This window comes from Euprymna scolopes, chromosome 21 (genome assembly GCF_053919585.1).
Source record: "Euprymna scolopes isolate OS-2025 chromosome 21, ASM5391958v1, whole genome shotgun sequence".
Lineage (NCBI taxonomy): Eukaryota > Metazoa > Mollusca > Cephalopoda > Sepiida > Sepiolidae > Euprymna > Euprymna scolopes.
In genome coordinates this window covers 65264092-65277230 of record NC_136502.1, presented here as the reverse complement: position 1 = coordinate 65277230, position 13139 = coordinate 65264092, and the positions used below count along the sequence as shown (strand labels likewise).

The 13139-nt window shown below is 35.4% G+C and overlaps 1 protein-coding gene across 11 annotated transcripts in view; it reads left to right on the top strand.

Annotated features, from left to right (window-relative positions):
* LOC145242427 (WD repeat-containing protein 25-like) overlaps positions 1–13139 on the top strand; it is a 357383-nt gene that overhangs the window by 300101 nt on the left and 44143 nt on the right. For all 11 annotated transcript variants that reach the window (XR_013862730.1, XM_080105483.1, XM_080105482.1 and 8 more), the window contains one exon: positions 2449–2589. Coding sequence is in view for 10 of the 11 variants with exons in the window: in XM_080105483.1 (XP_079961609.1) it covers positions 2449–2589 (141 nt within the window). In the remaining variant the exon portion in view is untranslated. The remainder of the gene's footprint in view (positions 1–2448; positions 2590–13139) is intronic.

Genomic DNA, 13139 nt, shown 5'->3' with positions numbered 1-13139 from the left:
ATTTGTATTTTTCAGATATACCGATAAACATTGAATGTTTTTGAACCGATTATACATTACATAAAAACACTAAAATCTTATCCAGAACATTTACTTTTCTTGCCTTTGATAACATTTATTTGTTATATATTTATTTTTTGACAACTTCTTTGTATCTCTGTTTAGTAATGCAAACCCTTTTCATTTAATGTAACGTTTAGTCGGCTCGAAAAACAGTGTTTATCGGGGTATTTGAAAGCTACAAATGGTGGTGGACACTGTTGATTACTTTAAGTTAGAGAAAGTGAGTTAAAACTAAAAAAACTATACAAAATACTGTTAGAAACCCACCGATTATGCCAGCCTATGTCATTGTAACATATTCAGTGAGTTTCAGACACTGTTTTGTATAGTTTTTAGTTTTTAACTTACTTTCCCAAACTTAACGTATTCAATAGAGTCCGCGACCATTTCTGTTTTTTGAGCCGATTAAACATTTTACATTACATAAAAAAACTAAACAATTATCCAATTAGGTAGAAACGTAACTTACCTTACCTTTGCTTTCATTTATTTGTTTTTGGACAACTTTTTCGAATCTGTATATAGTAACCCCCCCCTTCCCCCACCATCAACCAAATATTAATTGCTAACTCACATTTTTGTAAAACAACAACAAAAAAAAAAACATTTAGCTTTTCAACATTTTTGCTACGTTTGGCTTCATCCACTGATTGTTGGTCAAGTCCCAACCATGAATGATTGAAAGAAACTCCCGAGGATCCAGATCAAATTCTGCAAGAGTACCATTTTTTTTCATTTTCGCCTTCTTTTTCACTTTTTGCAGTGGATTGCTGTACTAATATAAGAAACATGCATTTTCTCTTTTTATTAAATTTTTCTATTACACCAAATTAAACCACTGCAATGCGTGGCAGGGTACAGCTAGTGTGTGTGTATATATATATATATATATATATATATATATATATGTCGCTTTTTCTGTGCAACTTTATCAATAATAGGAAAATAAGCAAACACTTTCTCTGCCAACTTTACTTCCTTTGAATTAAGTTTTCCCACAAAACTTATGATCATCAGGTGAATTCTTTCATAGGAATATATTATACAATTTATTAGGCCACCACTTATTAATTAATTTTGAAACCCATACTATTTTCTACATATTACTAGATTTTATAACCAACAAACACGCTCTAACTTCCAATTACATAGTACCTGTGTTCCTGAATGTAATCAAGGAATAATGGAATATGAGAATAGTTCCATTTTAGCAGTGCTATCTCACCATTCATTACTCTTCAGAATATCAGAATAAATTACTGAATGGCTCAAATCGCATTCAAAATAACATGTTAGCCTGACACCTAGCCACATCCTAAGTAAGTTATTTTTTAAAACATGTAATAAGTTTGTTTTTTCTTTGTCTTCTAAAAAATTCACAAAACCAACAACTAAGTTTCAGTGATCGTTTCTGTTTTAAAGGACCACTTCTGTTTACACTATAACAAAAAATTAATTAGATTAAGTAATTTTCAATATCAGATATGACAATTGTTTTTTTTTTCTTTTTGATAAAAAACAACATAACATATGACTAACTATAATTGTCAGCTTCTTTTTTAAACAACCAGTTCTAAAAACTAATAAATTGACCAGTTCTAACAACAAATAAATCGATTTTATTTTTAAAAATTAGTTAATAAGTAGTTAGTTTTGCGTTAATAAAACAAACCACAAAACCTACAATTAGGTTCTGAATAAACTCTAACAAAAAACTACTTTGATTACTAAGATTTTACTTTGATTATATTCTTTTTACAAATAAGATTGTTTTTTTTCCAATGAAACAAATAACAAAACAAATAAGTTTCAGCAAAAGATTTCTTTTTTTGTTTAAAATATAGCAAAACAGTAAATCGATTATTTTCTTTCAAGTTTTTTTACAAATGATAAAATCAATAACAAAGTTTTATCCACAGCTTTTTTTTAACCAACTGATTTTGTTAAAATTAAAACAAATTTAATTAAGATTTATTTCCTAACTAAAACAAAATAATATTTGCTTTTTTAACTTCTTATTTGTGGAACTACTATTACTAATAAATGTAACATTACAGAGAATTACAGAAATTTCTAGGGATTATTGTGGAGTCTGTGTTCATTACAGATCGTTCAATTTTCATGTAATTTTTTGAGTTTATCTACTTTCCGGGGCTGCACCTGGACACAGATCAACTAGTTTTTATATTTACAATCTTATGTTTTTTTTGTTTTTTTTTTTTCGTTTAAAGTAATTTAGCTCAAGTTTAATGATGACACAACAGGTCACATTTTTCTAGTATGTAAACAGCAAATTAAGACAGTACAGCTCTGTACATAAAAAGTGCTTAATATTACCAACATTTATTTAGCAGTCAATTTTACTAACATTTTTATTTCAAACAGGAAAAATATACCTGCTCACGTCTCCGTCATCATCCGAGTGAAAATCATTTTCTGGCCCAAAGTCAAGGAGGATACATTGCAATATTTTCAGCTTCTCTTCCGTTCAAGATGAACAAGTCAAAAAGATTTGAAAAACATAAGGTATGTAATAAAATCTACTTATTATCAATAAACTATAGTTATCCATTGACCATAAAAATTTATTTTGTTTACCTAATTCCAGTCTTTTCCTTACTAAAGATCAGAGTGAACTGAAAAACAGGAAAGAACAGTACTGTTTGGTGTGAGTTGCTATCTTCACATATTTGTCCAAATTGTTCTTGAAGCTGTTGATCGATTCTGCATTTACTGCTTCCTTGGGTATTTTGTTCTAATATGTACATTAAAATAACTTTTTCCATACTTCCAGTCTAGCACACAAAGTGAACAACTTGAACCTATGGGCCTATCGTTTGCATTGTAACTGTTTTGTTGTATTTTTATCAGGAAAATAAAACAAGATGAAGCATATCAGTTGAGATCAAGGTGGCTGACTTCTAGGTACGGCCAATTTAATGGCTACTTCCATAGGGGGGCATGGTTTTTAATGCCGGTTAATCATAATAATTTTTTTAATTTTCGAGTACTTTTTTATTGTATTTGAAAGATTATAATTTAAAGTTAATTTCTCAAAGAAAAAAGTGTATGAAATAAAAAATACATGGAATAATTTTGTCTCAAATCTGAAAAACCCTAGATTTCACGTAAAAATTCATTATGACAAAAATCACGTTTACATTTTGATTACTAAGATTTTACTTTGATTATATTCTTTTTACAAATAAGATTTTTGTCCAATGAAACAAATAACAAAACAAATAAGTTTCAGCAAAAGATATTTTTGTTTAAAATATAACAAAACAGTAAATCAATTATTTTCTTTATGAAAATCAAGTTTTTTTACAAATGATAAAATCAATAACGAAGTTTTATCCACAGCTTTTTTTAACCAACTGATTTTCTTAAAATTAAAACAAATTTAATTAAGATTTATTTTCTAACTAAAACAAAAAAATATTTGCTTTTTCAACTTCTTATTTGTGGAACTACTAATAAATGTAACATTACAGAAAATATAAGTTTTCTGGAATTATTTCCAAGTATTAAGTTAAAGTCTTAAGATAATGAATTAATACAATAAATGTACTTAACTTTTGCTAAAAACGTAATAATTATCCAAAAATGTATCACTGGTTGGAACGAGACTTGTTTATCGTATCCAAAAAAACTTTGGTGGCAATATTCAAATATGTATGGAAGGACAAATTAGATATAGTTTATGTCTATTCAACATTATTCTGGAATACCGAGCGATTTTTCTCTTTTTTTTTTTTTTTTTTTTTTTTTTGAGTTGCAGACCCTCCTTCCTTCATTTAAAAATGCAGAAAAGTATATTAAATTCATTACTGACAATTTATTTTTTGTAAAAAAATAATAGTACCATTATTAATATTAATACAGAATTACAATTTATAATCATTGAGAAAATTACACACTAAAAAATACAGACTTACGTTAAAATTTATCATAATGTTTATGAAAATTGTTTATGAAAATTCATAATGTTTATGAAAATTCATAAACATTATGATCATACGGTATCACTGGTAGAATACTTAACATAATTAAATCCTTCTTAGATAAAAAGAAAAATCCAGGTTGTCCTCGACGGTCGTACATCTAAACAATATGATATAAATGCGGGAGTGCCTCAAGGGTCTATCGTTGGACCTCTATTGTTCCTAATATTCATTAATGACCTCCCCGACAAAATTGCCTCTGAGATGGGTATATATGCTGATGACACCACACTCTATGACAGGCATAATAAGAAAACAAATGAACACATATCTAAAGAAATGGCAAAAACACTAGAGGATGACCTCTAATCTGTAGTGGAATGGGGACAAAAATGGATGGTCACATTCAATGCTGCCAAGACTAAACTGGTTTCCTTCAATAATTACAAGAAACCTTCTCTGCCACCAATAGCAATGGCCAGTGACTCTTTATCTGAGAGTACATCTTTCAAACTGCTTGGCCTAACGTTCACAGGAAACATGAGTTGGAACACTTACATTGAAAATATTGTCAGGGCCGCTGTGAAGAAGGTAGGCTCTCTCTACCATGCTAGAAAACTACTAATGCCTGAAAGTATCCTGTACCTCTATAAGGCCACCATTCCCTCATGTATGGAGTATTGCTGTCACATTTGGGCTGGTGCATCTGCTACTAGTCTCTCGCTCCTAGTCAAGGTTCAAAAGAGAGTCGCCAATCTGATAGGCCCTGAACTGGCATCTAAGCTGCAGCCTCTGTCCCATCGATGAAATGTTGCATCCCTCTGCCTGTTCTACAAGTATTTTAATCGTGAATGCTCTGGCGAACTGCAGACACTTGTGCCCCCACGACGTAGACACCCTCGACAAACCCGACAGGCAGCTAAATCCCACCCCCACACAGTAGAGATCCCTAGATGTAAAAGATCTTTCTACTCCAGTAGTTTCTTCCCCAGAACCACTAGACTCTGGAATTCCATTCCAGGTCCCTGCTTCCCCAACTGTACTGACATGCAGAAGTTCAAGTGTAACGTGAACCGACATCTTGCTGCCCAAATCCCAACATAGTACCCCAGTAGTTGTTGCCCCTGATAGTAGCCCCCTACACCAAAGTGGCAATGAGCCTTGTTTGGGGTGAAAATGTAATTAAAAAAAAAAACACACACACAGGCAGGTAGTTGAAAAGAGGAGGAGGGTGGGCAAAACAGACTGTTTTTTGGTTTTTTCAACTCTGCGCATCCGTACTTACCGACATGGAACGTTCGTATAATTTTTGCCATTTTTTAATTAAATTATTTTTCTATGTTCCTGTTTTTCAATTTAATTTTTTTTACTTTACTTTCGAAGATTATATGAACATTATTTTACGTTGATAATTATACATTCATGCGTGCAATGGAAATATAAGTATTTTACATGTAAAGATTACGTTAAAAGTGTAAACGTAAAAAAAGTAGGAAATAATTTTTGCAATTATAACTTTTTTGTGTGAAAATATTAAATAAACAATGTTTAATTCAATGATAATATTGGTAGTTTGAGAAATTAATTTTTCTTCGAGTTATATTGATTTAATACGGACTTCAGTGGCTTTTTTCGTAATGTTGCTGTAAAAATTATTTTATTTTTATTTTATTGTTACAAATTACGATGCTTTATTTATATAAAAAAGCAAAAATAAATTCTTGCATTTTTTATTTACTACTGAAAACCATAACTTTAGTAAAGGTATTTTTTGTTCAAACAAAATAATACATTTCCACTAAGATTTAAATAAAAATAATTAGTTCATTATATTCCGCAATCATTATTTGATAAATACTGAAAATTTCATTAAAATTGGTTGATTTTCTGATTTTTGGTAAAGTGGGGGGGTCAAAATGTTTATACATTTTGAGCATCGGCATTCATTTTGCCCGTACCTACTGACTGCCAAGTCTCATTTTATTCACACTTCGCGAGAGTTTACATTAAACATATTGAACAAAGGAAGGCAACTCCCACTGGTATAGGATGACTGCTAACATAACATCTCTCCTTTTATTTAATAGTCTATAGCATTCTTCAGTGTTCAAGCTATGGTATCCCTTCTTTTTTTCTTTTTTAATTATTAAACTAATTTATTATTACCATTTTTATTTATTTATTCATCTGTTTTTTTTTTTGTTTGTTTTTTTTAGAGATCCAGCTTGATAGGTAGTCTTGACTGACGCCCAAATCTTCTTCTTGTATAATCTTGAGAGGTCAGAGTTAGACATGCTGTTCTCACAGTATCCTCCCTTGGTGGATGACTTATGATTTGTGAGCCTCAATTTTGAGTGGTTTGGGTATGATGTGTCTTCAATTGTGTTGGATTATTGTCCCTTCATCTTTGGTCTGTAGAATATTGTAACATGGTGTAGATGTTGTTCCAACAATGATGTCTGCCTGGTTTGGAAAATTGGAGTTTCTGACTCATTCTGGTGTGCCATTTTCGAGTGGTTGTAGCTCTTTAGCTTTATGTGATAAGCAGTGTGTGAGTCGTTGTTGGGTCTTTTGGTTCTTTTCCTTCTGCCCAAGCCCTCAAGATCAGGCCATCTGGGATTTAGTAGACTTGGATGAATTGGGACATTTGTCCTCAGGTGACGGCCCATTAACAGCTCACTGGGACTAAATCATTTCATTGGTTTTGCTCTGTGTGCAAGCAAAGAAAGATATGGGTCTTTTGCTTTTTTTAACAATCCTTTTATTGTTTTTACACAGGCATCTGCTGCTCCGTTGCTTTGAGAGTAATGAGGGCTATTTGTAATGTACTGAAATCCCCAGTTGACTGCAAATTTGGCAAAGTCTTTTGAGGTATATTGACTTCCTAAGACTGTTCTTAAAATGACAGGAACTCCATGTTTGGCAAAAATAGCTTTGTGGCTCTGTATTATGGCTCTGGAGGTTATTGATGTGAGCAGGATGATCTCTGCATATCAAGAGAAGTAGTCGATGACTATGACATAGCTGTTGCCTTTCAATTCAAATAGATCAGAGGTTGGAGTGTGCCATGGTCGTGTCAGAAGATCAGTTGTTATGAAGGGTAGAGATGGTTGGTATTTTAGTTCAGTACATTTTGGGCAGTTTTCTACAGCCTTTTGATTTGATAAAATAGTCCTGGCCACCATATGGATTGGCGAACTCTTTGTCTGCACCTAGTAATTCCTTGATGACCAGAGTGGATTTTGGCAATTACGGTCGGTCTCAGCAGTGACGGGATTATGATCCGTATGCTATATATCAGTAGTCCATTCTCACACATGATGCTGCTGCAGTAAGCCCAATAGGGTTTCATTGGTGCTGGAACAGGGTCAACTAGCCGTTTCTTACTATGTGATATGTAGTTGCTGGTTTTGTCAGTTTTGGTGGCTTCTTCCAATTCTGTTTTTCAGTGGCAGGTAAGAATTTCATCATTGTGTGGACAAATACTGTTGCTTCTAGGTTCCTGTCTTGTTTAGTGAGGCCATTGATGAGTACCACTCTTGACAGAGCATCAGCTGTATATAATTCCTTACCGGAGACATAGCGGATTGCATATCCATACTTCATCAACCATATCTGAAATCTCTGTATCCTTGCCAGTAGTTCACCAAGGTCCTTGCTGCCTAGTAGTGGCACCAGTAGTTTGTCTCAACTGTTAAATGTAGTCCAACAAGGTAGTCAGAAAAGCATTTACAAGCCCATGTTATCGCTAGGGCTTCCTTTTCTATTTGAGCATAACAAGTTTCAATCTCTAATATAGCTAGTGAAGTGTAGGCAATGGGGTGCAATTTCATGTCATCCTGTCATTGTAATAGCACTGTTTCCGGCCCGTTAGATGAAACATTAGTAGAAACCAGAGTCTCATTTGATGGGTTATACAGACATAGTGCAGATGCTGAGCACAATGCTTTCTTGATGGAGCTGAATGCGTCCTGTTGTACAGTATCCCAAACATGTATTTTTGGCTTAATAAGTCCCTTACTGTCTGCCAGGTTTGGGATGTATTTTGCCAATTGGTTCACCATCCCTAAGAACTGGCGGGTTTCTGTCATGTTCATTAGTGTTGGACATTTGAAGACACCAGTGAGTCTTTCCAGATCTGGTCACAGGCCATCAGCACTGAGTACGTGCCTGAGAAATTTCAATAATGATTTGGATAAATCCCATTTTCCGGGTTGAGCTAGTGCCTGTATTTTTTTAATGTGCTTTTTAGTTGGACATCATGTTCTTGTTGGTTTTTGCCATATACTATCATATCTTGTATGCATATTGCTTCAATTTCATTTTCTAGTACTTGTGACATACACCTCTGGTAGATCTCATTGGCCAATAAAATGAAATGGGAGGTGGTTGAATTGGTGCCATCCAAATGGACTGATGAAGATTGTCAGTGCACGGGATTCTGGTGAAAGTGGAATCTATCAATATCCACTGTTGGCGTCCAATTTACTCATGATTTTCAATGCCCCTAACTGGGCCAGAGAGTGGCTAACCGTGGGTAGCATGTGGAGTTTGCATTTTATGAGCTTTGTGAGATCTGCACATATTCTAATCTGCTCTGGGTACTACCTCCATGGGAGAACACCATTCAGTGGGGTTGTCAATCTTGCTTATGACCCCCACCTTTTCCATGCGTTTTCTTCATCAAGGGTAGTGGTACACGTTGTGGTGTGGATACTGATGTAGTGATCATTTCAGTCACTTTGAGTGGAATACGTCTCAAACCATACAGGGTTTTGTGAGTGTTTAAGAGGGTTGGTAGGTCTCTCCTTAATTTGTAGATCTCTTCAGAGATTGCGGTTGCACCTGCCGCAGAGTCCAACTTGAATTGTAGCAGTACTCCATTGAAGGTGATGTTCGCTAAAGTTTACTCAACCTGATTTCTGATATTGTCAGGACACCAAGGTATGCATTTTGGTCACTTTCACTGTCGTCCAAGTCATGTTTAACTTCATGTAAACTGTTTACACTGGGCATAGTGACCTATCATATCATAATTGCGGCAGGTGACTGAAATGGCGGGGTATACACGTCTCTGATGGTAGATCTTGTTACCACAGTGGTGGCATCCAGCATCTGGTTCATACTGTTGTGCACTCTCTTCTGTTGATCCCTTTGGTGAGATACTCATCTGGGTTTAGCTTTGTATTTGATCTGACCTTGTCTGCAAATTCTGTTGTGACTAACAGAATGGAAGGCAATATTATTATCAGCTGAGTCTTCACTACCTTGTATTCTGGTGATCGCAGGAGACATTTATTGTCTCATTCTGTTGTGCACATCTGATGCCCCCCCCCATCCCCCGTCTAAGATGAGGTCTGGAATCAGTTGCAAACTCAGTGATAGCTCCTCATTAATAAAAGATGATAAAAACCTGGTTAACAAGATTCACATTTATTAATAATTTGCATCTAACTACAATTCTCTCATGAATTAATTCCTTGTGCAGCTCCCTAAAATTGCAGTTTTTAACCAGTGTGTGGAGATTTGTGATAAAAGAATCAACAGACTCACCTTCCTCTTGACATCTCTGATTGAATTTAGCCCGCTCATAAACTATATTTGAAGTGGTCATTAAACTTTGATACCACTATATCAAAGTTTTGGGCTTCCTCGGGTGAAAGCTTAAATGTGGCGAAAATATCTTCAGCTTTGTCACCCATGCAATATAGTAAAGTATCTACCTGACAAAGGTTTCTCATCAAGTCTAGACACTGCCTGGTAACAGCGGAAGCATTGGATCCATCTTTCCCATAACTTGAGTTGATCAAACCGAAAAGGTGTTGGTGAGCTCACATAGCTGATCATATTGTTTTTTTTTTATGGAATTTTATTTATTTACTTTTTTTTTTGTATGGCTTTTGGGCTTGATACTTAGTTTGACTCCTACCCTATATTTTGTTCATGTTTGTTCATAAATCCCTTGTTCTGACACCATGTTTTGTTGTACTTTTATTGGGAAAATAAGACAAGACAAAGCATATTGGTTGAGACCAAGATGGCTGAATCTTGTTTTATTCACACTGGGAGAGTGTTTATATTAAACATGTTAAACGAAGGGAAGCAACTCCCACTGGTGTAAGATGACTACTAACATAACAATAACAATGATGAATAAAAGTTTTCTTCACATCTATTTCATAATTATTTAATGATGGCTAGCCCATAACCTTGTTTTTTCCCCCAAATTAAATAACAGGTGTCTTATTTCAGCCACCATTTTGTTGCAACTTATGATTCCAACATTGCTCAATGCTGTTACTCTCTATTAATCATCATAAACTCATATTGTTAAAGTTTGCATTTTTTTACTTTCATTTTCAAAACCAATAATTTCAAATTGTGAAAAAAAAATTGCTAAAATATATATTTTTTTAATTTAGCATTTTAAATTTTCACCAAACAGTTGCACCATCAACGCTAAACAAATTGATTGTATCTACAATTAGCTGATAAAAAGATACCCGAGTCTTGTTCATCATTAATAAAAGGTGATAAAAAACCTGGTTAACAAGATTTAAATTTATTAATAATTTGTCTTAACAAACCATAAACAAAGCATGGAATGTAGATTATATGTATAATTAATACATCAGTTCCATCTTATGGCAACATTCTCTATGGATGGAAAATTTTTGGAAAAAACTCTGTTCATGGAAATTCAATTTGATGTGAAGCACACAAATGAAAAGTTCTTTACAATCCGTGGTAGACAACAAGTTCTTGCTTTTGATGTATTATAAGGAGAAACCGGCATGTTCCATAGAAACTGTTATGAAGTACGTAGCTACGGCTACAACTAAATACGAAACTGCGTGCGAAGCACACACAACTCTGTACGAAGACATCTGCCAATAATAAAGCTTCTGGCGCTTAACATACAAACCACGGCCTTTGTCCTCTTTTGTTTACATTTCGCCTCATTATATGGTGTAACGAAGTGGGATTTAATTTTTTCTTCTTTCCGGAACAACGTAAACATTGTGGATAATTATAATCGTTCAGCAAAACGTACATATTTTAACTCGGACTTTATGTTTACATATCCTGGCATGGAATTTATCAACCACGTGGATTCGGTCATTTTTATACATTCGTCGGCTACAACATGGCATATGCAATTCCACCACCAGTGAAAATGGAAATGGACGGCGATTTACGAGAGAACTGGGCCCTCTTCAAATTAACCTGGGAAAATTATGCAGCTGCAACGGAAATTGAAAAAAAAGCAGCAAAAATACAGGTAGGAACTCTGCTTTCTGTTATCGGTAAAGAATGCTTACAGATATATAAAAATCTGCCAATATCGGAAGAGGAACAAGCGAGTACAAAAAATATTTTGGAAAGGCTCACAGACTACTTTGAGCCTAAACAAAACACCATATACCAACGGTATACGTTTAATTCCTGCACACAGGAACAGGACGAAAAATTTGACAGTTACTTAAATAAATTAAGAAACCTAGTTAAAACCTGCAAGTACGATGCGCTTGAGGATGAATTACTGCGTGACCGAATTGTGATAGGTACCAGCAATAATAATTCTTAGCGAATCTGAACTTACCTTAGACCGGACAATAGATATTTGCCGAAGCACTGAACAGGCTGAACAACAGCTCGGCAAACTTAACAAATCAATAGAGAACATCCACTTCATAAAAGCTGACAAAAAAAAGACACGAATTTATAAAGGACTGCAAATTCTGTGGACAGAGTCACGACAAAGGGAAATGTCAGGCCTATGGACTAACGTGTGCGATCTGCCTAAAGCGCAATCACATTGCCAGGGTATGCCAATCACAGACACAGCCCACCCCACCACAACGGCCAAACAAACCCATGACGCAACGAACTGCAAAAGTGCACTATGTCAAAACAGAAGTGCCCAGCAGTGACGAAAGTATTTATGTTCTGGGGTCTCTGTCAGACCACAAACAGTACCACGCAGACATTTGTCTATCCATCCCAGGAGACAGTGCAAAGACCACGTGTAGATTCCAAATTGACACAGGATCAAGCTGCAGCACCTTGGCCCTTGCTGACTATAAACATCTCAAAAAAACACCACTACAGCCTTCTCACACAAGATTAAGGCTGTACAACAATTCCATACTGCAATCCTTGGGCTCAGTAATACTTCATTGTGAGATAAATGGCATAAGAAAAAAAGTCAACTTTCAAGTGGTGGACGGCAACTCACCTTCACTACTTTCCGGACAGGCTAGCTCAGCTCTGAGGCTGATAGCTTTTAATAACAAAATGTGTGCAACAACTGAGTGAAGTAAAGGAGACAAGGACAATTACTAAAGAAGATATCCTCAGAAAATATGAAGACGTTTTCTCTGGCCTGGGGAAACTACCAGGCGAATACAAAATCGAAATCAACCAAAACGTCAAGCCTATACAAAATAATCCCTGCAGGGTTCCTCTGCCACTGAAAACAGAATTAGAAAGAAAACTCAATGAATTGGTTGATCAAGGAGTAATAGCCTGGTTCACAGAACCAACCCCATGGATCAACAACCTGGTTGTCGTCCGAAAGCCAAACAAACTGTGGATATGCATTGATCCATACCACCTAAACAAGGCAATCAGGCGCAACCATTACCCAACACTGTTGAGGAAATTGCAACTAAAAGGAAGAAGGCCAGATTGTTTTCTGTTGTTGACGCTAAAGATGGCTTTCTTCAGGTTGTTTTAGATGAATCATCTTCCTACTTGACAACCTGCTGGACCCCATTTGGCAGAATACCATCGTATGCCATTCGGAATCAGCTCAGCCCCCGAAGAATGGCAGCGACGACTCGACCACTGCTTTGAAGGACTTGAAAATACCGAAGTTATCGCAGATGACACCATAATCTACGGGTCTGGTGACAGTGATGCGGAAGCGGACAAAAGTCACGATGCTGCCTTTACAGCACTCCTGGAAAGGTGCCGCAAAGTGGGAATAAAGCTGAATCCGGACAAGCTCACTTTTAAAAAATCTTCTGTCAGTTACATGGGACATATCTCCAGCGCACAAGGGCTAGCACCCGATCCAGACAAAGTCACGACAGTATCAGAGATGCAACGCCCTACAGATATTCAAGG